The sequence below is a fragment of the Oncorhynchus gorbuscha genome, linkage group LG18 (assembly GCF_021184085.1).
Source record: "Oncorhynchus gorbuscha isolate QuinsamMale2020 ecotype Even-year linkage group LG18, OgorEven_v1.0, whole genome shotgun sequence".
In the NCBI taxonomy this organism is placed as follows: Eukaryota; Metazoa; Chordata; class Actinopteri; order Salmoniformes; family Salmonidae; genus Oncorhynchus; species Oncorhynchus gorbuscha.
Window position 1 is genome coordinate 43,408,544 of NC_060190.1, and position 24,642 is coordinate 43,433,185.

General features: G+C 41.3%; 2 protein-coding genes across 7 annotated transcripts; both read right to left on the reverse strand.

Moving 5' to 3' along the window:
• Positions 1–2,028: 2,028 nt before the first annotated feature.
• LOC124004063 (coatomer subunit zeta-1) lies at positions 2,029–12,307 on the reverse strand. Its single transcript, XM_046312825.1, has 9 exons — positions 12,226–12,307; positions 11,880–11,948; positions 8,683–8,764; positions 8,389–8,480; positions 8,231–8,286; positions 6,595–6,672; positions 4,066–4,117; positions 3,911–3,949; positions 2,029–2,754 (listed from the first exon to the last, which is right to left on the reverse strand). Exons 1-9 carry the CDS (start codon positions 12,241–12,243, stop codon positions 2,707–2,709), a joined length of 534 nt encoding a protein of 177 aa, XP_046168781.1. The 5' UTR covers positions 12,244–12,307; the 3' UTR covers positions 2,029–2,706.
• Positions 12,308–16,498: 4,191 nt separating this feature from the next.
• LOC124003514 (heterogeneous nuclear ribonucleoprotein A1-like) lies at positions 16,499–23,602 on the reverse strand. 6 transcript variants are annotated; one of them, XM_046311819.1, is made up of 12 exons: positions 23,446–23,602; positions 22,636–22,752; positions 20,452–20,598; positions 20,079–20,289; positions 19,879–19,956; positions 19,748–19,789; positions 19,536–19,610; positions 19,260–19,424; positions 18,939–19,136; positions 18,710–18,779; positions 16,751–16,840; positions 16,499–16,593 (listed from the first exon to the last, which is right to left on the reverse strand). In XM_046311819.1, the coding sequence occupies exons 1-10, from the start codon at positions 23,455–23,457 to the stop codon at positions 18,718–18,720; spliced, it is 1,107 nt and encodes a 368-aa protein (XP_046167775.1). In that variant the 5' UTR covers positions 23,458–23,602; the 3' UTR covers positions 16,499–16,593; positions 16,751–16,840; positions 18,710–18,717. The 6 variants fall into 6 exon arrangements, with proteins under 6 accessions (XP_046167775.1, XP_046167774.1, XP_046167773.1 ...); XM_046311818.1 differs by having other exon boundaries at positions 16,751–18,189; XM_046311817.1 differs by having other exon boundaries at positions 18,930–19,136.
• Positions 23,603–24,642: the final 1,040 nt, after the last annotated feature.

Sequence of the window (24,642 nt, forward strand, 5' to 3'; positions counted from 1 at the left end):
CACAGATGAGATTTGAGAGTAATTTATGTTCACATTACTACTTGTGGTATTGCTACACGTTTTTCTGTAGAATTGGGGCGCCTGGTGGCTCGAGTGGTAAGTTATAGCCGTGGAACGAGTGGAGGGAGGGAGTTGAGGGAGGGGGGAACGTTGTGGTGATAGTGTTGTTTTTGGCTGTCTCTCCGTCCCAGGGCCCGAATTGACAGTGAGAATCTGTAAACAACAAGAAACAGCCACAGTCATAAAGCACAGTTTAAACTGCGGGGAGAAGCTGCATATCGGCCCCAGGCCCACGTCTCATAAAAACTACACAGGTACACACACACGCAATCCCTGTGTGACAACAACCGTTATGCTGTGGCATTATGGTCGCCCACACTGCTACACAATCCAAGAATCCCACTTCACCCTGCTCTCTCTCTCTCTCACACACACACACACGCACGCACGCACGCACGCACACACACACAACACACACACACACAAAAAAAATCCCTGTTTGACGACAACCGTTATACGTTGACTTTGAACATCAAGATTGCCCACACTGCTACACAATCCCAGAATCCCATTTCACCCTGCTTTCACACACGTACCTCCGGGTTTGTTTATGCAAAACACATCCCCTAACGAATGTCTTTCTCTCCCCTTTATCACATGCCTTGGGTTTGCACAGCTTCCAGGGCCATAATAACAGCAACACAGATGGGAGCAGAATGCAATCAGGCAGACTCCTGCTCCAATATCCCTGATAGCACAGTGTGGCCATTCAATCATCTCGTTTCGACTAATGGTGGTGGATCCAATGATGTCAACCAAAACCCTTAATTTATTTGGCTTTGCAAATGAGCTAAGATTAACGAAGATCTATGCCGCCACACTTTTCACTGTTCGACACTGAATCAAGGTGTAGGATCACTGAATCAATGTGTAGAATCACTGAATCAAAGTGTAGGATCACTGAATCAATGTGTAGAATCACTAAATCAAAGTGTAGGATCACTGGATTGTTTAATAGTATATAGTGCAGGTGACACTAGTTTAAATGGTAAATATATATATAAGCACAAGCTTTTTCCCCCTGAGTTTACGCAAGCAGAAGTCAAGATTTGAAAGTGGGACAATTACAGACAGATGCCAACATAAAGACATGGTAGACACTGAAGATATTCATTCTAACCTGAACGGACAGACGAGAACATCAACCATGGGACATTCCCGTTGTCAATAATACACATATCATGGGCATTAATTATAGACCTCTGACATACATCAACTCACACACTTGTAAACATTCCCTGTTATTAGATACAGGCACCAACCTGCAGAACACACACACACTCAGATGCTGCCGGTCTGTGTGTATGTAAAACATAGGAGCATGCCAAACGGTGGCATTTCAGTCAATTATCCTGGTTTCTGTGTAATCAATATAAATTACCTCTCTGCCTCTTTATGGCTCTGCCGGGGTAATTAGCCGATGAGAAATGAGTCCTTGACGGCTCGGAGGTGTCACTAACGTTCCCTGATGAAAATTAAAAGGATGGCAGCAGCGCTTCCCTGTGACCTTTCCCTACCCTCTGCACACTCAGTATGCAAACCTCATACACACTTTTAGTCTCAACTTTTGACATTTTGAAACACACACACAGGGAGAAAATGTGTATCTGCTGTCAGTATACCAGGGATTCCTAAAATCTAACACATTCTAGCATAGATCTGTTGTGATCGTCATGCCTACTTTCTATTGAGGTTCCATGCGTACGGTGTCCGAATCTGCTGTTAAGCAACTTTCCAACATGCATCGGATTGGACACAAGTCAGTATGAATGATTTGTTTAAATATCTTAGTATGTCCTCTGTCACTACTCTGACATGTGCACTGTAGTGGCTTTGTCTCCCAGCAGGTGGCGATGTAATTCCTTTCAACTGCAGCATCTGCCCTACTGCGGCAAAAGATAACCTCAAACTTTTCCCCAACAAACAAATATTTTACTGCACCACAAACAAGAGAAACCAATCAAATGCTTGCTGGTTTAAATAAAGTTTATTTGATCCAAGTTCATTTCGCAACGACAAGAGAAACGCAATGTAAAGAAAGCCTGCATATCATTGTAATTATCACATTTAAATCACAAAATGTATGCTCCATGCACAACTACACAAGCAAAAAGTTGCCACATTTAGTGGAATCTCCAATAAAGGTTGTATACAAAGAGACACAAGCACAGCAAGGAGATGGCTCAGTGTTTTACTAATAGTCATGTTTCATATACCATACAATTATTAACACAGCTAACAGCTGTGCCCACTAAAATGCCCACTGAAATAGGCAAAATCCTACAGGAATAGGTGAATACTGGGTGATTCATACTGGTCAGATCACATTTGTTGGTACTGTAATAGAAAAGGTTGGAATCACCAACAGCCATAGAGACAGTAAGAGTGTGTGGAGTTGAGACAACAACAAAAAAACGAATCATGTTGTCTGGGAGATAAGAGCTCTGGATCTCCCACCACATGGGAATGGATAATCAAGACAGGAAATGGAGGATAGAAAATGCCACAGTAGGCCTGGCTGGTTCTGATTGGTGGCTCAATCAGAAGACTTCAGTGCATTGATCTCTGGGACACACAGGAATAGGAATGATGTTATCAGGTGAGTGAGTGTTGGTAGGTGTGTATGTGACAGCAGAGACAACACTCCTATCGCAGTAAGGACCACTTGATCTGTTCTTTTGCAGACTGAAGCACCTGAAATAGAGAAGAGAAAAACAGAGTGAGGAGAACTCGGTTTGGTTAAGTGTCCCTGTAATACTGTTTATAGAAGATGAAAGCCATTAGCAACCCACAAAAGGCAGAACTGTATAGTTTGGTAAATGTCCATCACCTCAAAATCCAACAACAGGTAGAAGAAAAAAAATATACAATATAAAACACTGAAGGAAGCTTCCAGAACTTTCCTACTGTGATGTGAGGGAAGAGTGGTGGTGTGATGACACCAGTAATACTACTACACACAGGAACGATACATCATAGAATGAATCATTTTAATTCTGCAGACTAAAGTCTCTCAGTAACCATTATGAGGCGTGCGGGCCCAGGGTTGGCGATGACGATTAATGGACAGAGTGGGAGAGGGAGACACCTGCAGCCAGTAAAATGCCTGTCAGATGGGAGCATCCATCAGCGTAGTGCTCAGAGAGCCTGCCAGGTGTGGAGACACGCCGCCTAGCTAACAGTGGAGCCTCATTAGCAGCTACACTGGGTACGCTCCCCTGTTCTCTTCCCTTTTCATTACAATAAAGCTAATGTAGTAGCTTAATATACTGTTGGAGAGAAATACAATTAAATAGCTAACAGACAATGAGGGCATTTTAGGGATAAAAAGAGCTGGGAAGCATAAGCTACAGTATGTGCTAAAGATTGTTAGCCTGACAAACCACCTGGTCATCACTCAGCCATGTTGTTCACTGATATCCAAATCACATTACTATCAAACACACGTTTAAATTCCAGTACACCAGGTGGCAGGTCGCATAGCGGTTAAGTAGTTGGGCCAGTAACCAAAAGGTTGCTGGTTCAAATCTCGGAGCCGACTAGGTGGAAAATAATATGTTGATGTGACCTTGTGCAAGGCACTTAACCCTAATTGCTCCAGGGTCGCTGTCAATAATGGCTGGTCCCTGGCCGTGACCCAAATCTCCAAGGGTGTCACGTGGGATATGCCCAAAAAATATTTACAATTCACATGTGTATAATACACACTTGTACATGTGTGAAATAAGAGTCATGTAAGCACCTACCCAATCATTAGTAGTACTATAATAAATTGTACACAATTTTAACAAGTTAGGGTTAGGTTTACTAGGTAATATGAGATTTTCTCGTAAATAAGAAGCGCAATTACCTGAGACACAGTCTGTTCTGTTAAAGGAACATCATCCCCCTGTAAACATGAGAGAAATATAGTCCAGATCAATTTAAAATGTTGTTGACTGGGCAGTACAGTACTCCATGATAACAGAACCATGGTGTTTGACTGAGGAGGATCAATGGTCTTACTCTGAGGGCCACACGGTACACCACCTGCTGAGGGTCGCTCTCCAGAATGACTCTGGAAGACAGAAGAGTATAGATCACTCTCAATGGCTGACATCTAAATGCTAAGCAAAATCGGCATCCTTCCTAACCCTAAATAACCTTACTTCGAGGGGCTATTGTATCACCTAGATATGGACTAGTAGGATGGTTGATTTATATTGGACTGAGAGCCTATCCAGTCTCAGAAACCTTAAATTATGTAATAGAGTATTTAACTGGTAAAATCCATCTGTGGGTATGTTTTAGATAAATAAAATAACTATAGTAAAGTAAAATAAAATAACTATAGTAAAGTAAAATAAACTAACAGTAAAATAAAATCTAACAGGGGGAATTGATGTGTGCAACAGGGATTGAATGCAAGCTTCATTTCTAGCTATTGGTAACAGGGTTGGCGTGTTCTGCATGCTTAACCACAAAACATTTCCCAGTTCACCTTTTTACACTATGATGACAGGGGAGTAATTGACCTTAAAAATGAGGGATAGGTTTATTTTCCCTTAATCACTAATCAAGTGAAATAAATAATAATCTTCAGAAATGACTTTTTCAAAGCAACGAAATAACTAGGGCTTTACTATGGAGAACCTGGAGAAATGTTGTGGGTTAAGTGGGTTAAGCTTCTAGAAGTCTTCCGCTGAATTGTGGCACTTTATTTTGTTTTCGATGTGGTCAATATAACAGGCTTTGAAAAGGGAATATTGGTGCACAATTTATACTTAAAATATCAAAAAGGGAATAATTTTGTATTCAAAGAATTGCTTCCCCCTTTATTTTGGCTAGGCATTTTCCCAGCCTTACAATCTGGAATGAAATTTATTATAATCATTTTTTTATCATTTGATTTACACAACATGCCTACCACTTTGAAGATGCAAAATATTTTTTTAAATTGTGAAACAAACAAAACAGAAAACTTGAGCGTGCATAACTATTCACCCCCCCAAAGTCAATACTTTGTAGAGACACCTTTCGCAGCAATTACAGCTGCAAGTCTCTTGGGGTATGTCTCTATAAACTTGGCACATCTAGCCACGGGGATTTTTGCCCATTCTTCAAGACAAAACTGCTCCAACCCCTTCAAGTTGGATGGGTTCCGCTCATGTACAGCAATCTAGAAGTCATACCATAGATTCTCAATTGGATTGAGGTCTGGGCTTTGACTAGGCCATTCCAAGACATTTTAATGTTTCCCCTTAAACCACTCGAGTGTTGCTTTTAGCAGTATGCTTAGGGTCATTGTCCTGCTGGAAGGTGAACCTCCATCCCAGTCTCAAATCTCTGGAAGACAAACAGGTTTCCACTCAAGAATTTCCCTGTATTTAGCGCCATCCATCATTCCTTCAATTCTGACCAGTTTCCCAGGCCCTGCTGATGAAAAACGGTGTTCTCGTGGTGATGAGGTGTTGGGTTTGTGCTAGACATAGCGTTTTCCTTGATGGCTAAAAAGCTCAATTTTAGTCTCATCTGACCAGAGTACCTTCTTCCATATGTTTGGGGAGTCTCCCACATGCCTTTTGGCGAACATCAAACGTGTTTGCTTATTTTTTCATTAAGCAATGGCTTTTTTCTGGCCACTCTTCCATAAAGCCCAGCTCTGTAGAGTGTACAGCTTATAGTAGTCCTATGGACAGATACTCCAATCTCCGCTGTGGAGCTTTGCAGCTCCTTCAGGGTTATCTTTGGTCTCTTTGTTGCCCCTCTGATTAATCCTCTCCTTGCCTGGTCTGGTCTGTGAGTTTTGGTGGGCGGCCCTCTCTTGGCAGGTTTGTTGTGGTGCCATATTATTTCCATGTTTTATTAATGGATTTAATGGTGCTCTGTGGGATGTTCAAAGGTTCTGATATTTTTTTATAACCCAACCCTGATCTGTACTTCTCCACATCTTTGTCCCTGTCCTGTTTGGAGAGCTCCTTGTTCTTCATGGTGCTGCTTGTTTGGTGGTACCCCTTGTTCAATGGTGTTGCAGACTCTGGGGCCTTTCAGAACAGATATATATATTTTATATACACACTGAGATCATGTGACACTTAGATTGCACACAGGTGGACTTTATTTAACTAATTATGTGACTTCGAAGATAATTGGTTGCACCAGATCTTATTTTAGGGGCTTCATAGCAAAGGGGGTGAATACATATGCACACACCACTTTTCCATGAAACTTTTTTACAAATGTTTTAATCTGATTTTTTATATTTTTAAAACAACTTTTTTTTTCTCCATTTCACCAATTTTGACTATTTTGTGTATGTCCATTACATGAAATCCCAACAAACATCCATTTAATTTACAGATGGTAATGCAACAAAATAGGAAAAACGCCAGGGGGATGAATAATTTTGCTGTACTCCATGGTGTGATGTCTGTCTTTGAAAGCATCCAGTCTCGATGGAAAAGTTGGTTTGGTCAGGGAGTCAAAGGACATACTAGAGGAGAATACACAGCTCCAGAGACCCCTGCTTTGGGGTGAGATAAGTACTCTACCTACCCCCCATCCACAATCTCATCCACTGCCAGGAACAGGCCCTCCATGTTCTCCAGCAAGGCCCGCCGCTCAACATTTTTCCTGCAGGAGGACAAAGAAAGGGAACTTAAAACACACATCCTGACCTCTCTATGGAAACTAACAAAGTGTTACAAATGTCTCATTCAGTTGCTTATTCAACTACACTGAACAAAAACTGTAAAACGCAATTTGTAAAGTGTTGGTCCCATGTTTCATGAGCTGAAAAACCCCCACACAAAAAGCTTATTTCGTTCACAAATTTGTTTACATCCCTGTTAGTGAGCATTTCTCCTTTGCCAAGATAATCCATCCACCTGACAGGTGTGTTACATCAAAAGCTGATTAAAACCCGGGGACGATAAAAAGGCCACTTTAAAATGTGCAGCTTTGTCACACAACAATGCCACAGATGTCTCAAGTTGAGGGAGCGTGCAATTGGCATGCTGACTGCAGGAATGTCTACCAGAGCTGTTTCCAGAGAATAGAATGTTAAATTTAAATCTAATCAAATGTTATTGGTCACATACACATTTAGCAGATGTTATGGAAGGTGTAGTGAAATGCTTGTAATTTCTCTACTATAAGCCGCCTCCAACATCCCTTTAGAGAATTTGGCAATACGTCCAACCAGCCTCACAACCGCAGACTAAGTGTAACCACTCCAGCTCAGGACCACCATATCTGGCTTCTTAAGCTGCGGGATCGTCTGAGACAAGCCACCAGGACAGCTGATGAAACTGTGGGTTTGCACAACCGAAGAATTTCTACACAAACTGTCAGAATCCATCTCAGGGAAGCTCATATGCATGCTTGTCGTCCTCACCAGGGTCTTGACCTTACTGCAGTTTGGCGTCACAACTGACTTCAGTGGGCAATTGCTCACTTTCAATGGCCACTGGCATGCTGGAGAAGTGTGCTCTTCACGGATGAATCCCAGTTTCAACTGTACCGTGCAGACAGAAGACAGTGTGTATGTCGTCATGTAGGCGAGCGCCCCATGGTGGAGGTGGGGTTATGGTATGGGCAGGCATAAGCTACGGATAACGAGCACAACTGCATTTTATCGATGGAAAATGAATGTACAGAGATACTGTGATACCGAGATTGAGGCTCATTGTCGTGCCATTCATCTGCCGCCATCACCTCATGTTTCAGCATGATAATGCACAGGCCCATGTCGCAAGGATCTGTACACAATTTCTGGAAGCTGAAAATGTCCCAGTTCTTCCATGGCCTGCATACTCAACAGACATGTCACCCATTGCGCATGTTTGGGGTGCTCTGGATCGATGTGTACAACAGCGTGGACCAGTTCCCACAAATATCCAGCAACTTCGCACAGACCTTGAAGAGGAGCGGGACAACATTCCACAGGCCACAATCACCAGCCTGATCAACTCTATGTGAAGGAGATGTGTCACGCTGAATGACTGACAGGTTTTCTGATCCACACCCCTACTTTTTATTTTTAAGGTCAGTCAGGTGAAATCCATAGATTAAAGCGTAATGAATTTATTTCAATTGACTGATTTCCTTATGTGAATGGTATGCATCTCAGTCAAATCTTTAAATTGTTGCATTTATATTTTTGTTCAGTGTAAATAAAGTGCAGTCTTACCTTAGCATCTGGCTGAGCGAATCAAACAGACAGTTAAGCACTGACATAAGCATCAACTGGGGGAGCAAATAACAAAACGTATGAATGTTTTGTGGGAGAAACAACCCAACATAGGCAATGTTTCAGTGTGTTTTGTTAGAGTACCACCACCAGCCTACCTCATTTTCATGTGAACTGCCAATAACATAAAAGTAGAGGTCAATGTTGCTTTTGTACACAACGGTAAGACCTTCTAGGAGCGCTATCTCACCTGGGTAAAGAAGCGGAGAGAGTTCAGTCTATGATATAACATCTTCATTATACCAGTTATACACAGAAGCCTTCATGCAATTGAGAACAGATCAGCACTCAAAGCCTTTGGCAAGAGATGGAATAGCAAGTAATGAAGCCTGTGACCATAATGTAAACTGAATCGCATATGATTAATTAGGGTCGAAAAAAAACCATCTTACTGTCTGTGCGGTGTGTCTTGTTGAAGATGTTCTTCTCAAAAGCTTTCTGCTCTTTCACAGTGGGATAGGTTTCATCATAGTACTGTGAGGCAGAAGTCAAACGGAGATCACATACAGTGTCTTCAGAAAGTATTTTCACCCCTTGCCTCATTCTACATTTTGTTGTTACAAAATGGGATATATGTTATTCTTTTAGATTCATGTAAATAAACAATAATATATATTGATTAGATAAGTATTCAACCCCCCCTGAGTCAATACATGTTAGAATAACCTTTAGCATCGATTACAGTCTTTTGGGGTAAATCTCTAAGAGGTTTGCACATCTGGATTGTACAATATTTGCCCATTATTCTTTTTGTAAACTCTTACGCTCTTTCAAGTTGGTTGTTGATCATTGCTAGACAGCCATTTTAAAGTTTTGCCATAGATTTCCAAATGGATTTAAGTCAACTAACTACGCCACTCAGGAACATTCAATGTCATCTTGGTAAGCAACTCCCATGTATTTTTGGCCTTGGGTTTTATGTTACTGTCCTGCTGAAAGGTAAATATGTCTCCCAGTGTCAGGTTTTCCTTTAGGATCTTGCCTGTGCTTAGCTCTATTCTATTTCTTCTTATCCTACAAAAATGTCCTAGTCCTTGCCGATGACAATTACTATGTAATTTAGGTTAGCATTGTGGAGTAACTACAATGTTGTTGATCCATCCTCAGTTATCACAGCCATTCAATTATTAACTGTTTTAATATCACCATTGGTCTCATGATGAAATCCCTGAGCGGTTTTCTTCCTCTCCGGCAACTGAGTTAGGAGGGACACCTGTATCTTTGTAGTGACTGGGTATAATGGTACACCATCCAAAGCATAATTAATAACTTCACCATACTCAAAGGCAGTGGTGGAAAAAGTACCCAATTGTCAGACTTGAGTAAAAGTAACGATACCTTAATAGAAAATGACTCAAGTAAAAGTCAACCAGTAAAATACTACTTGACTAAAAGTCTAAAACTATTTGGTTTTAAATAAACTTAAGTATCAAAAGTAAAACGCATAAATACTTTCAAATTCCTTATATTAAGCAAACTAGACTGCATCATTTTCTTAATGTTTTATTTATTTACAGATAGCCAGGGGCACACTCCATCATAATTTACAAACAAAGTATGTGTGTTTAGTGAGTCTGCCAGAACAGAGGCAGAAGGCGTTCTCTGAATAAGTGTGTGAATTTGACAATTTGTCTGTTCTGCTAAGCATTCAAAATGTGACGAGTACTTTTGGGTGTCAGGGAAAATGTATGGAGTAAAAAGTAAATTATTTTCTTTAGGAATGTAGTTAAGTAAAAGTAGTCAAAAATATAAATAGTAAAGTACAGATACCCCCAAAAACAACTTAAGTACTTTACACCACTGCTCAAAAGAGAAATTCAGTGTCTGATTTTCTTTTTTTTTACCCATCTACCAATAGGTGCACTTCTTTGAGAGGCATTGAAAAACCTCCCTGGTCATTTTGGTTGAATCTGTGCTTGAGATAGTTGTATGTGTTGGGTAGAGAAACGGGGTAGTCATTTAAAAATCATGTAATCCATTATTATTGCACACAGAGTCCATTTAACTTATTATGTGACTTGTTAAGAAAATGTTTACTACTGAACGTATTTAGGCTTGCCATAAGAGAAGGGTTGGAAACTTATTGACTCAAGACATTTCAGCTTTTCATTTAAAAAAATCTCATTTGTATCCATTTTAAATTCAGGCTGTAACAATAAATGTGGAAAAAGTCAAGAGGTGTGAATACTGTGTGTCAAGTGCTTGACTTGGGCAGGAGCTCACCGGAGCAGAGTACTTGCAACTCAAATGTTATACTGCTTGAGCTTGAAGAGCTCCTGCACCTAAATATAAAACAGTACCAGCACCCAAAATGAGTACCAGAACCTATTTCAGTCCAGGTCAAGCACTGACAGTGTCACAAAATAAGTCATAGTTTGAGCACACAGGCAATTTGTTACCCAGGTAGTCAGCTGAATGTAAAATTACAAAACTATTTTGGCTACTTTGCATCTACTCATGCAGCTGGATGAATATTGACATGCTGTGAAGCAGAAATGCTTACAAAGCTTTCCCTCGCCTCCAGGTGGTAAGGGTAGGTAACAACACATCCGCCACGCTGATCCTCAACACGGGGCCCCTCAGGGGTGCATGCTCAGTCCCCTCCTGTACTCCCTGTTCATTCATGACTGCACAGTCAGGCACGACTCCAACACCATCATTAAGTTTAATGATAACACAACAGTGGTAGGCCTGATCACCGACAACGATGAGACAGCCTATAGGGAGGAGGTCAGAGACCTGACCATGTGGTGCAAGGACAACAACCTCTCCCTCAACGTGATCGAGACAAATGAGATGATTGTGGACTACAGGAAAACTAGGACCGAGCACGCCCCCATTCTCATCAACAGGGCTGTAGTGGAGCAGGTTGAGAGCTTCAAGTTCCTTGACGTCCACATCACCAACAAACTAACATGGTCCAAGCACACCAAGGCATTCGTGAAGAGGGCACAACAAAACCTATTCCCCTCAGGAGACTAAAAAGATTTGGCATGGGCCCTCAGATTCTCAAAATGTTTTACAGCTGTACCATCAAGAGCATCCTGATTGGTATGGTAACTGCTCCGCCTCCGACCGCAAGGCACTACAGAGGGTAGTGCGTACAGCCCAGTATATCACCGGGAGCCAAGCTTCCTGCCATCCAGGACCTCTATACCAGGCGGTGTCAGAGGAAGGCCCAAAAAATGGTCAAAGACCCCACCCAACCCAGTCATAGACTGTTCTCTCTGCTACCGCACGGCAAGCAGTACTAGAGTGTCAAGTCTAGGTCCAAGATGCTTCTAAACAGCTTCTACCCCCAAGCCATAAGACTCCTGATCAGCTAATCAAATGGCTACCCAGACTGTTTGCATTGCTCCCCCTTCTACGCTGCTGTTACTCTATTATCTATGCATAGTCACTTTACTAACTCTACCTACATGTACATATTACCTTGACACCAGTGCCCCTGCTTGTAAAGTAAGCATTTCACTGTAAGGTCTACATCTGTTGTATTCGGCACATGTGACAAATAAGGTTTGATTAGAAGCACATTGACTGTGGGGGCAGGTGCTGGTAGTTCATTCGTCGCTGTTGATTAGCTAGTTACCTTGGCGTACAGTCTTTCCCCGTCATTGTCCAGGATGAGCACAGCCTTCACGGTGTACAGAGTGGGTTCCTGATGAAGAGAATGTTGTATTTTGTTCAGTGAACATGATGCCAAACAACTTGAACGACAAGCGCTGACTGATCAGTTGCAATCTGACAACAATCATAACATGCCGGCTGGCTAGCTAGCTACTAATTCTGTGAACTGGCTAGTTAAACTGTGTCCTTCTACATTGTTGGGCTAACAGAGGCAACTACCCCTGATACATCAATATCATAGTGTCATTCAAATCACAAATATTAACATAAATAGCATGAAATGCATGTTATGAGAGCGCTAACAGTACCAGGCTGAGTGCGTCCATTTTGTCTTACTACCAGATGACGTGGATTCAGGGACAAAACTCTCTGTGATTGGTGCAACACAGAAATGCGGTCAGATAAGACATACCGTTGGTTGCCTTTCACATCAGTCAAATCAGGTCCTCAAATGGCATTTACCCAGACTTTGTTTAAAAAAAAAATTATATTATTATGTTTTATTAACAACAAATCAATACATAAAGCACATGAGGGAACACAAGCATATATAGATTACAAACAATGGACAATAGAGCTAGGGGGTACAATATCACATTACAATTACACAAGGACCTACACAATTACCACAGGGACATACACATGTTCTAACAGGGACACTTACAATTCTAACAGCTTTTTTGTTAGTAGAGCATTTAACCGTCTTAAAATACAGTTCAATTTATTTTTGTAGGGTACGAAAATGTGGTTTTCTGTTTGTAAATGTACATTTGTGTATATGCCATTTGGCCAAAAGAATAATTAAATCAATTACGTAAAAATGTTTCAGCTTTTTACTCAGACTTTGTCGCCACCTTTGTACAGAGTGTCTTGACGACACAAGATATAATAATTTAATTGATGACGTACTCCTGAATCGTTATATCAAATCAAATGCTATTGGTCGCATATTCCTATTTTGCAGATGTTATCGCAGGTGCAGCGAAATGCTTGTGTTTCTAGCTCTGAGTCCAGAGTCCAGAATATAAATATATATGATGGTGTTTTTATTTATTTATTTATTTAATTTATTATTATTATTTATTCAAAATGCAGATCAACAATTTACATTCTTACATCATACAAAACAGAACGCTGGTATTAAGGAGAAAATATTGTAAAAAATAAAAAAATACAAAATTCTAGTGCAATTGTAATCACAATGAAAATATCTTATTATAATGATTTAGGAAAATATTATTCTTGTTATTGTTCAATAGGGTTCATGTTTTAATAAAATATTTAAATTCAATCCAAAAAATAATTTTGGAATTTTTGTTTGTGTAGGAAGTATTTTGCAACAAGAATTTTTAAAAATCACAATCATTTCAGTGGTTTTGTTCTCATTGCGATAGTAACATATTATATCTTTCATGTCAAAAACATAGGTAGTGTTCATAATGGTAAATAAGTATTTTGCAAGGTTTCCCCAAAATTCTGACACAAATTTACATTAAAAGAACAAGTGGGATAGATTCTCACCTTCTTTTTCACAGAAAACACAGATATCATCAATAGCCACAACTTTGGATATCATAGAATTATATGGATATATCTTATGTAAAATTTTGAAGTGCACTTCCTTGACTTTGTTTGGTATAAAATATTTGTACGGCCTCAACCATGCATTTTTCCAGTGTGTAAGTTGGATTTGTGAATGAAGAATGTGTCTTATATATTTATTTCAACAAGATTTCTCAAGTAAACCCACGCCTTCCAATCTGAGTTCTGGATCAACTTTGTGATCATTACCAAAGCTAAGATGAGTTTTCATTAGTGTAGTTAGACCACTGGGAACGGCTTTGATCACAGAAATAAACTCTCTGAATAGTATTGGAAACTCTTTCAATGTTATAAATTGTTCATATGTGAGAATATTACCCTTGTTGTCGAAAACATCAAGAACAAAGTCAATATTCCACTCATGCTAGCTGGGGTAGAACAATGACTTATTCCTTACTTGAAATGGTTATTTATGTCAACAAAATCCAAACACTTCTAGATCGCCTTCAGCTCTTTTGTTAGAAAGGACTGACTTTTTTAGTTTGTGAGACTTATTTTTCCAGATGAAGTCAAGAAAGGTCTTATTGATCTTTTTACAAGTAGAATGATTTACACATAACGATAATGAGGGGTACACAAAATGAGACAGTCCCTCTGTCTTGGAGAAAAATACTCGACAGACAAACATCTGATCGTTTTCCTATTCTGCTAAACATTCAAAATGGAACAAGTACGTTTGAGTGTCAGGGAAAATGTATGGAGTGAAAAGTAAATTAATTAATTTAGGAATGTAGTGAAGTAAAAGTTGTCAAAAAGATAAACAGTAAACTACAGATACACCCCAAAACTACATAAGTAGTACTTTAAAGTATTTTTACTTAAGTACTTTACACCACTGTATGAGCAGAGAAAAATACACTGCAGCATGGTAGCAGGGTGAGCAGGCCGTGGTTCAGGTGGCAGAGGTCTTTGATTATCTTCTTGGCCTTCCAGTGACACTGGGTGCAGTAGATGTCCTGGAGGGCACGCAGTGTGCACCCAGTGATGCGTTGGTCTGACCGTACGACCATCTGGAGAGCCCTGCGGTTGCAGACGATGCAATTGCCGTAGCAGCTCGGAGATACAGCCCGACAGGTGTGTCTTTAAAAGATCAGGAGGGTCTTAGGGGCAAAGACAAATTTCTTCAGCTTCCTAATGCTAGAAATGTATTGATTTAAGGGACCAAGGGATGATTGAATAGCCAGAAATCTTGCATGGGTGGCTATATTACCCATCTGAAGTTGTTGTGTGCCAACACCCCAATATCAGGCACACTGCAAAATCCTTGGGAACTCCTACTAGGCAAAAAACAAAAACACAAACGCAACATGTAAAGTGTTGGTCCCATGTTTCATGAGCTGAAAGAAAATATCCCAGACATTTTTGATACGCACAAAAAACTTATTTCTCTCAAATGTTGTGTACAAATTTGTTTACATCCCTGTTTTGAGCATTTCTCCTTTCCCTAGATAATTCATCCACCTGACAGGTGTGGCACATCAAGAAGCTGATTAAACAGCCTAATTACAGACCACTCAAAAATGTGCAGTTTTGCATGCATTTGGCATGCTGACTGCAGAAATGTCCACCAGAGCTGTTGCCAGAGAATTTACTGTTCCTTTTTCTGCCATTTGAATGCACAGAGATACTGTACCGTGAAGAGATCCTGAGGCCCATTGCCCTACCATTCATCTGCCGCCATCCCCTCATGTCTCAGCATGAGAATGCAATTCCTGGATGCTGAAAATGTCCCAGTTCTGGCCATACTCACCAGACACGTCACCATTGAGCATGTTTGGGATGCTGTGGATCGACAGTGTGTTCCAGTTGCCGCACCTTTGCAGTTTTTGAAGAGTGGACTAACATTCCACAGGCCATAATGGGGTGGCAAGGTAGCCTAGTGGTTAGAGCGTTGGACTAGTAACCGAAAGGTTGCAAGTTCAAACCCCTGAGCTGACAAAGTACAAATCTGTCATTCTGCCACTGAATAGGCAGTTAACCCACTGTTCCTAGGCTGTCGTTGTAAATAAGAATTTGTTCTTAAATGACTTGCCTGGTTAAATAAGAAAATAATCCACCTGATCAATTCTATGAGAAGGAGATGTCACGCTGCATGAGGGGTTCTACCAGATACTGACTGGATTTTTGACCCATTTTTCTTTTTAAGGCATCTATATTCCAATCATTTGAAATCCATAGGTTAAGGCCTACTGAATCTATTTCAATACTGTGCTTTAAAAATGGTTGCATGTTGCGTTTATATTTTTCCTCAGTATACACAGAATGCATGATGCAAAGGAGAGAGGTGTTGACCTGTTAGCAAGCAGACTATTGTGCCATAATGAACTGCCAGATCCCTACATTTGTTTTAGATTTAACAATTTAAATTGTTAAATTGTTGTTAAATTGTTTAAAGCAACAGATTCTACTTGTAATGAAAAGACTCCTTGTTAGAATGATGCCCTAACACAGGAAAACATGACATGTTATAAGACTGCTTAGGCTGTGTGTTGTTTAACTTGCCATGTTATGAGCCATGGCAGGGTTTCTCCACCCCAACTATTTTTAATTGTTTAACTAGGCAAGTCAGTTAAGAACAAATTCTTATTTTCAATGACAGCTTAGGAACAATGCCTGTTCAGGGGCAGAACGACATATTTGTACCATGTCAGCTCGGCGGTTTGAACTTGCAACCTTCCGGTTACTAGTCCAACGCTCTAACCACTAGGCTACCCTGCCACCCCAAAAGATCATGCATTCTGTGTCTGAAAATGCTACCACTACTCTACTTCATACCTCTTCCTTACTCTACTTCCGTTAAACCCCGTACACAGGAATTTGACATTCAGCAAATAGGTGATAAAAACCTAAAGTAAATTTCCCTCTGCACCACATACAGCTGTCTATACTGAATGAACTGCCTCTACAGAACATACAATCAAGACTTCATTTGGAAAAACAGACCAGAGCCTCATAAGTGTTTACAATAAAGACAAATGCTTAAAAAAACAAACACTTTATTGCAAGTTAGTACAAAAGTTTAAAACTGTCCAGCAGCATTCCTGTAGTGTCCCTTCTGTCCATTTAAAATTACACTGAAAGACAAACAGTAAAGCGATTAAAACTACACAAAGCATGCACACCTCATCTTGAAATAATCTGATATTTGGCTTGCACAAAGCAGAGAAAGTGAGGCATCTCAAAAAAGTGAGGCATCTCAAAAAAGAAATTAAGTAAAAAAATACAGCATACCCATGTCATAATTGGTCCTGCAACAGCTGGTCATCTCAGTACAGGTGTAGAGGTGCATGCGAGGTGCACTAGTGCAGACATCTTACATTCCTGAAAATGAGAGAGATATTAGAGAAAGTACATACATTTTTAGTGCTACTGAGTGGCTTTATTCTAGATTTTCATGCACTACCAACATTAGTGTAACCAGATCTAGTCATTAATGTTGAGGATATCCGGCCACTTATGTTGTCACAAATGCAATTGAGTAGCAGTCAAGGTTTGCATCATTCAGGTAATTGGGCAACCAAAAACACTGGTAGTTAACTAATTCACTAAATCTATAGCCCTCTTATTCTAAGATTAAATACCTTTGCTGGAATAAAATGCCTACGGAGCGCATGTTAGTGAATTTACCCTGAGACTTAACATGGACTGCTAACATTTTCAAAAAGGTGAGTGTTAAAAATACAAGAGTTGATCAAAAATCTCTTCTTACCTACCAGCATGGTATATAAAATACCCCTTCCTTTCTCGAGCTGCCTCTCGCTAGTCTTACAAGAGCAACCATCTGTACTCAAAGACTGCTGCTGTCCCCTGCTTCACTGGCTCCTCGCGGGGATCTTGCTACTTCTCTCCCTTAGCTGGTTCCTCCCAATGACTAGCCTCTCAGCTGGCTCCTCCAATTGATAGGCTAGTCTCAAGTTCTGTGTGTAAGCTAGACTCCAATTGATCGTGAAGCTATGAGCCAACAGAAAAGCCATTAAGCAAAACTTTTATTTTGTCCAGTGGCAACAATGCTAAACTTTAGGGGAGAAACCGGCCCGGCGGCCCAGAAGCACAAAGGCCTCTGACCTCTGTATGCAAGCAGGGTATTTTCACCAAAGGCATTGAGGTAAACTATCTAAACAAAAATGCACTTTTCTAAACAATGACATGCTTTGATACTGAATATGGAACATAACGCAAGTACTCTGAGGATATTCCAATTACACTTCATACCATCTACTCATCTGTTGAGGACTACTCATCTCATGTAAGACAATCAACAGGAACCCATCAATCAAAATACACAATGTAAAAAAACAAAACTGAAAAGCGGTTTATTTAATCTTGATTTGGTGGCGGTTACATCTTAAAAACACCCTATAGGTGCGGGGGAAAATCAAAATACCTATATAAAACCTTAGTGGAATGCTTTACACTTCAAAGACAAAAACAGCAAAACTACAAAATCATATAATCCTGCTGGGAAGCATTTGACAAGAACGGTTTGAAAAGGACCCACCCATTCCCCTCCCTCCCTCTCCACATGATTTTTCCTTTTCTACTGTACATTTCTCTTCATGTGGCAGATGTAAACCTGCCACAACTGTGCTTGGCTGAGCAGATATAGGGGGTAAACCTGCTGCTTCCTTTCCCTGTCACCTCTCTGGCTCTCCTCTCCTAAGTACTGTAGCCTGTTGGACAATACGGAACAACATTGTTAAACTTTTGCACCTTCCTTCTTTCGTCATCATCAGCTACATTTGAGTGGGGTCAAGAGGAGAAAAGCCAGGAGCAAGCCTTCAATTCAAGCCCGTTGCACTGCATAGCAAAGACAAGAAGGGCAGATTGTGTGTGGAGTTGGGGGGGGGGGATGTTTCAAACTCAGTCCAATCCATATGCCAAGGGGCTCAATAGATGGTAGATTCTGTGAAAGTAAAGGTTTGCTGCTGGATCCCCCATACAGAACTCAGACAATCAATTTCAGCACATGTATCACGGTATAGGATTGCCCTCGAGCCTAGGCCTACTGGCCATATGTAAAGGGAGTGCTTTGTTTTCTAAAAACAACTATGCTGCATCTTGGATTAGGCTGTGCCAAGGAAGCCACATAGTGGAAATGGCAATCTCAATTCCTCCAATGTACGGACTCCAAAACTACATTTAACAGTCCAATCTAGAGGTGCAGTGCAATTTTTTCAGTACAGCGCTTACCTCAGAACCTAGAACCTTCGACCTCCGGAGCCCCCTCCATATCCACCACCGGAGCCTCCTCCGTAACCACCTGCAGAATGGGCCAGGCCTTATGTAAGTGCTCAACTCAAGGGACTAGCTACTAGGGAAACGCCTATATTTTCCTCCCTTACAAATCCAGGGACTTAGGCTCAGTTCTTATTTACTTCAAGGGGAAGTGTAACATGTGACTTACCACCACCACCAACACCACCACCACCACCACCACCACCATATGGGTTGCTGCTCCGGCCCCCTCCACTGCCGCCACTATAGCCGCTGCCTCCTTTCATTGGGCCGTAGCTGGAAGACGACTGGCTGTTGTAATTGCCAAAGTCATTGTAGTCTCCACCACCACCACCACCACTTCCACTGCTGCTCCCACCACCACTACTAGCTCCGTAGTTACCTGCAAGAGGACACAGATAGCTTGGAATTTAAAACTACTATCCATCACACACAACTATCCCGATACAAAACTAAGTGATGGCACTATTTATATGTGCAGCGCACCATTGTTTGGTTGACCTACCACCTCTGTAGCTTCCACCTCCACCACCACCACCACCATTGTTGTAGTTGTCGTATCCTCCTCCTCCATAGCTGCCACCCTGGTTACCATAACCACCGCCGCCGCCTCCGCCATAGCCCCGGTTGCCACCACCATACCCGCCGGGACCTCCACCATAGCCGCCACCTAAGGAAATAAGTCAAACAAGTTAAGCTTTTGGACAAACTGGCAAATCCTCCCGAAAACATTGCCCACATTTTATTTTACAATATCTAGAAAAAACACAGAAGAACTCACCATTGCCTCCATAGTTATTGTATCCATCGTTATCACCATATCCTCCACCTCCCCCTCTCCCTCCACCGAAACCACCTAGGAAAAAAAATCGTTACAGATGTGAGAATAACTTGAAGCCTGCATTGCACCTGGGCAACCAACTAGTAAATCAATTCCCTACGGAACAAGGATGAATATGGTTTAAAAGGAAATAAAAACCAGAGTGCTCATACCTCCATATCCACCACCTCTACCAAAGTTTCCACCTCTTGGCCCTGAAATTCAGACAAACAGGTCAGTCACTTTCTCAACATCACATCTAAAGCTTCAGTTGTTGTTGGAAATCAACTGCTACAATACATACCGGACCGGTTCATGTCTTCCTTTGACAAAGCCTTCCTCACTTCACAGTTGTGACCATTCAATGTATGATACTTCTGGACTGTAAGCGGAGAAAGGAGATTGTTAAAAACAGATCAGTAAATTACTTGACGAAAAAAAGTAAAACATCTAAATACACAATAGCAGCTTTTCTGTATCAATGGTATTGACTTGAGAACTTACTGACAATCCTATCGACTGCATCATGATCATCAAATGTAACAAAGGCAAACCCCCTCTTCTTCCCGCTGGTCCTATCAGTCATGATGTCGATGACTTCGATCTTGCCAAATTGATCAAAGTAGTCCCTAAGGTGATGCTCCTCTGTGTCCTCCTTGATGCCACCCACAAAGATCTTCTTCACAGTGGTGTGAGCACCTGGCCTTGAGGAATCCTGTCCAACATGACATTCAAAATATTAAAATCACTTCAAAAGACAAACAGAAGATAATTAAAAACAATTCCACTTAATATTCAGAAACTCCAGCAGCACCCCAACATCAAAATATGCGAAACTGGGAGGTTGTGTTTTGTAGTCACAGCAGACACCGCTCACCTCTCTGGACACCGCTCTCTTGGGCTCCACTTGGCGGCCATCAACCTTATGAGGACGAGCCTCCATTGATGCATCAACTTCATCCACAGAGCTGTAAGTGACAAAGCCAAAGCCCCTCGATCTCTTTGTGACTGGATCTTTCATTACCTGAGGAATTGAACCGTTAATTTGCTGATATAATTACAAAAGTACCAGTCAAAAGTTTATTTTGACTATTTTCTACATTGTAGAATAGTGAACACATCACAACTATGAAATAACACATATGGAATCATTTTGTAACCAAAAAGCGTTAAATGAAAATATATTTTAGATTCTTCAAAGTAGCCACCCCTTGTCTTGATGACAGCTTTGCACTCTTGGCATTCTCTCAACCAGCTTCACCTGGAATGCTTTCCCAACAGTATTGAAGGAGTTCTGACATGCGCTGTGCACTTGTTGGCTTATTTTCCTTCACTTTGCAGTTCAACTCCAATTTGGACTCAGATTTCCACAGGTCTAATGTCCATTGCTCCAGTTTCTTGGCCCAAGCAAGTATCTTCTTCTTGGTGTCCTTTAGTAGTGGTTTCTTTGCAGAAATTTGACCATGAAAGCCTGATTCACGCCGTCTCCTCTGAACAGTCGAGGTTGAGATGTGTCTGCTACTTGAACTCTGTGAAGCATTTATTTGGGCTGCAATCTGAGGCTGGCAAATCTAATGAACCAATCATCTGCAGCAGAGGCAACTCTGGGTTTTCCTTTCCTGTGGTGGTCCTCATGAGAACCAGTGCCATCATGGCTTTTGCAATTGCAAGTGAAAGAACTGTCAAAGTTCTTGACATTTTCCAGATTCACTTCCTTCGTGTCTTAAAGTAATGGGAAGTTGTTTCTCTTGGCTTATTTGAGCTGTTCGACTCCAGGATGCTGGCCTAGGCAGAGTTTGAAAGAAAAAGCTATACCTCAGACTGGCCAATAAAAAGAATATTAAGATGGGCAAAAGAACACAAACACTGGACAGAGGAACGCCGCATCCCGGAGTTGCCTCTTCACGGTTGAAGTTGAGTCTAGTGTTTTGCGGGTACTATTTAATGAAGCTGCCAGTTGAGGACTTGTGAAGTGTCTGTTTCTCACCTAGACACTAATGCACCTGTCCTCTTGCTCAGTTGTGCACTGGGGCCTCCCACTCCTCTTTCTATTCTGGTTAGAGACAGTTTGCGCTGTTCTGTGAAGGGAGTAGTACATAGCGTTGTACGAGATCTTCAGTTTCTTGGCAATTTCTCACATGGAATAGCCTTCATTTCTCAGAACAAGAATAGACTGACGAGTTCTTTGTCTATTGTTCTGGCCATTTTGAGCCTGTAATCGAACCCACAAATACTGATACTCCAAATACTCAACTAGTCTGAGGCCAGTTTATTGCTTCTTTAAATCAGAACAGTTCTCAGCTGTGATAACATAATTGCAAAAGGGGTTTCCAATGATCAATTAGCCTTTTAAAATGGGTTGGGGACAATTGGCCACTAAAATGTGCAGTTGTGTCACACCACAATACCAGATGTATCAAGTTGAGGGAGCGTGCAATTGGCATGCTGACTGCAGGAATGTTCACCAGCACTGTTGCCAGATAATTTAATGTTAATTTCTATACCATAAGCCGATTCCAACATAATTTTAGATTATCTGAGACGTCCAAACAGCATAACAACCGCAGACCACGTGTATGGCGTTGTGTGGGCAAGCGGTTTTCCAATGTCAACGTTGTGAACAGAGTGCCCCATGATGAGTGGGGTTATGGTATGGGCAGGCATAAGCTACAGACAACAAGCAGCATTGTATTTTATCAATGGCAATTTGAAAGCACAAAAATACTGTGACAAGATCCAGAGGCCCATTGTGAGGCTAATTTTTTAAAGGCATCTTTAACCAAAAGATGTTAAATAAATAAATGTACTAGGCAAGTCAGTAAAGAATAAATTATTGTTTACAATGACAACCTAACCCGGCCAAACCCTCATGACGCTGGGCCAATTGTGTGCCGTCCTATGGGACTCCCAATCATGACCGGTTGTGATACAGCCTGGAATTGTACTAGGGTGTGTAGTGCTATGAATGTATTTCATCTATATGAACAGTAACTAAAAAAAATAACTGAAATGGTTGAGTTTATATTTTTGTTCCGTATTAGAAAAGCAATGCAATACTCACCACACAATCTGTGAGGGATCCCCATCTTTCAAAATGGGTCCGCAAACTCTCGTCGGTAGTCTCGAAGCTCAGCCCACCAATGAAGAGCTTGCGGAGCTGCTCCGGCTCACGGGGAGACTGAATTTAATACGAGGGAAACACAATGGATTAGAAGCAAATGGGGATCATTGCTAGCCATGGCAGGTCAGGTCTATTACTACACTCAGAAATGGCCTACCGTTACTTGCTAGTTAGGCATGCGGCCTGCTACTTTAACGCATCGGGAGCCTGGGTTGGTAGACAATCTTATGAATAAGCCATTTCGGTAACGCTAGCCAGTAAACCATCTATAATACAAATTAACAAGCAGTGCACATTTTGAAATGAATTTAACGCAAACACACTAGCGCTTTTTGCTTATTCAAAAGTCCGCGACAAAAGCGCATCTCGCAGAGCTAACGTTAGCTATCGAGCGTCACCGCGCGCCCTCTACTAGCTAACGTTAACTGGCTAGATATAATGGCGGACTGTACACTTTACTTGATGCAGGCGCCATAAAAATTCAGTTGCAATTGTGAACAAATGGGCGAATGTTTACAAAAATGCATCTTCATAATAAGTTGTGAAAATACTGGTGACTCGCTAAATAACAATGCTGACAAAGACCTTTACAACTGCAGATCAAATGGCCTGCTGTCAGATCAAATGGCCTGATGTCATGTTTAACGTTAGGTAAGTAAGAATGCGTCGCCTTCAAATAGCATAACTGTTACGGACTAAAATGCTACAACCTATCAGCACGTTAATGAATAGTAATCAATACAAACTTACCTCCTTCGACATTCTTTAAAAATCTATATTTAGTTCGACCGTAGCGTAAATAGAAACGAGCTAATTCATGCGAGAGCTATTGCCAAGCTAGCGTAAAACTGTGCTAGCCTAGAGACTCAACAGCACTGCTGTGATCCGCCCCTCCAGCGCGGTGATCTTCTTGTTCTTTGGGATTGTGTTGGCGAATCGCATCCTATTTAAAGTGTATACACCGCCACCTACTGTACTGGAGTGTGAGTTCATTCACGGCCTACCTACATTAATTAAATTATTTGTGATACGGTACTATACAATTGGGGTAAAGGAAAAATTACCCTGACAACTATTAGACCTCTCGAAATAAAAAATGAATAAATTAATATATACAAAAAAAACACCACCCCATTCCACTATTTACCTTATCTAATCCTACTCCAGTACACTACCACTCAACACCTCCTGTAACTGTTCTGCAGGAAAACCTTGCAGTCTCAAGTATTTCTCTGCCACTGCCACAACAACCTCAATTTTCTGTGACTTTCAATCTATTTCTGCAGTACAATTGACAACCATAGCTATGAATGCCAAGAAATCTACCTTTCATATTCTCCCTATCACTCTCCATTAGTCTCTGCCTACTCACATGAATCCTCTCAGGATCCCTCACCGTGTACTATCTTCCTCTACCGCTCTCTTCACTGCTTCAGCATACAACACATTCTGTACCACTCTCACCCGACCAACCTCAACCTGCCTTTCTCTTACTGGACACCTGATTTCCAGCCCCATGGGCCCCCCTACAACTAAGGCACACAATTTTCTCCACCAAAACTACACATTCCTTTGTCTCATGCCATCCTGCACACTTCTCACATCTAGGGCTCTCCTTCCTACATACTGATGCAACATGCCCATAAACCTGACACCTTAAACACTGAAGTATTTTCGGAACAAACGCTCTCACCTTATGACTTACACTTCCTTAACCTTATCTGGCAAAGACACTACATTAAAACTCAACAAGACATACAACGTCTTCTCCGTTTCCTCACGCTCTCCACTGAATCTGCGTCGCACCAAATGGAAAGCTACGCAGACACCGGGAATCGTCACTTTCAACTGATCTTCCTCAACATTTAATGCCACCCCCATTGTCACTCCTTTCAATGGTGCCCTGCTATGTAGAGCAAAGCGATCAAGTGATCAGCCAGCTTCCTC

Excerpts from the sequence above, each read along its gene's own strand:
- LOC124003514 (XM_046311815.1), bottom strand. Across the intron at positions 20,599-22,635 it reads GATCCCTCACAGATTGTGTG|GTAATGAAAGATCCAGTCAC; the intron begins GTGAGTATTGCA and ends TCAATTCCTCAG. Across the intron at positions 19,957-20,078 it reads TGCAGTCGATAGGATTGTCA|TCCAGAAGTATCATACATTG; the intron begins GTAAGTTCTCAA and ends CTCCGCTTACAG.
- LOC124004063 (XM_046312825.1), bottom strand. Across the intron at positions 4,118-6,594 it reads GATGAGATTGTGGATGGGGG|AGTCATTCTGGAGAGCGACC; the intron begins GTAGGTAGAGTA and ends TCTGTCTTCCAG. Across the intron at positions 2,755-3,910 it reads CAGAACAGACTGTGTCTCAG|GTGCTTCAGTCTGCAAAAGA; the intron begins GTAATTGCGCTT and ends TCTCTATTTCAG.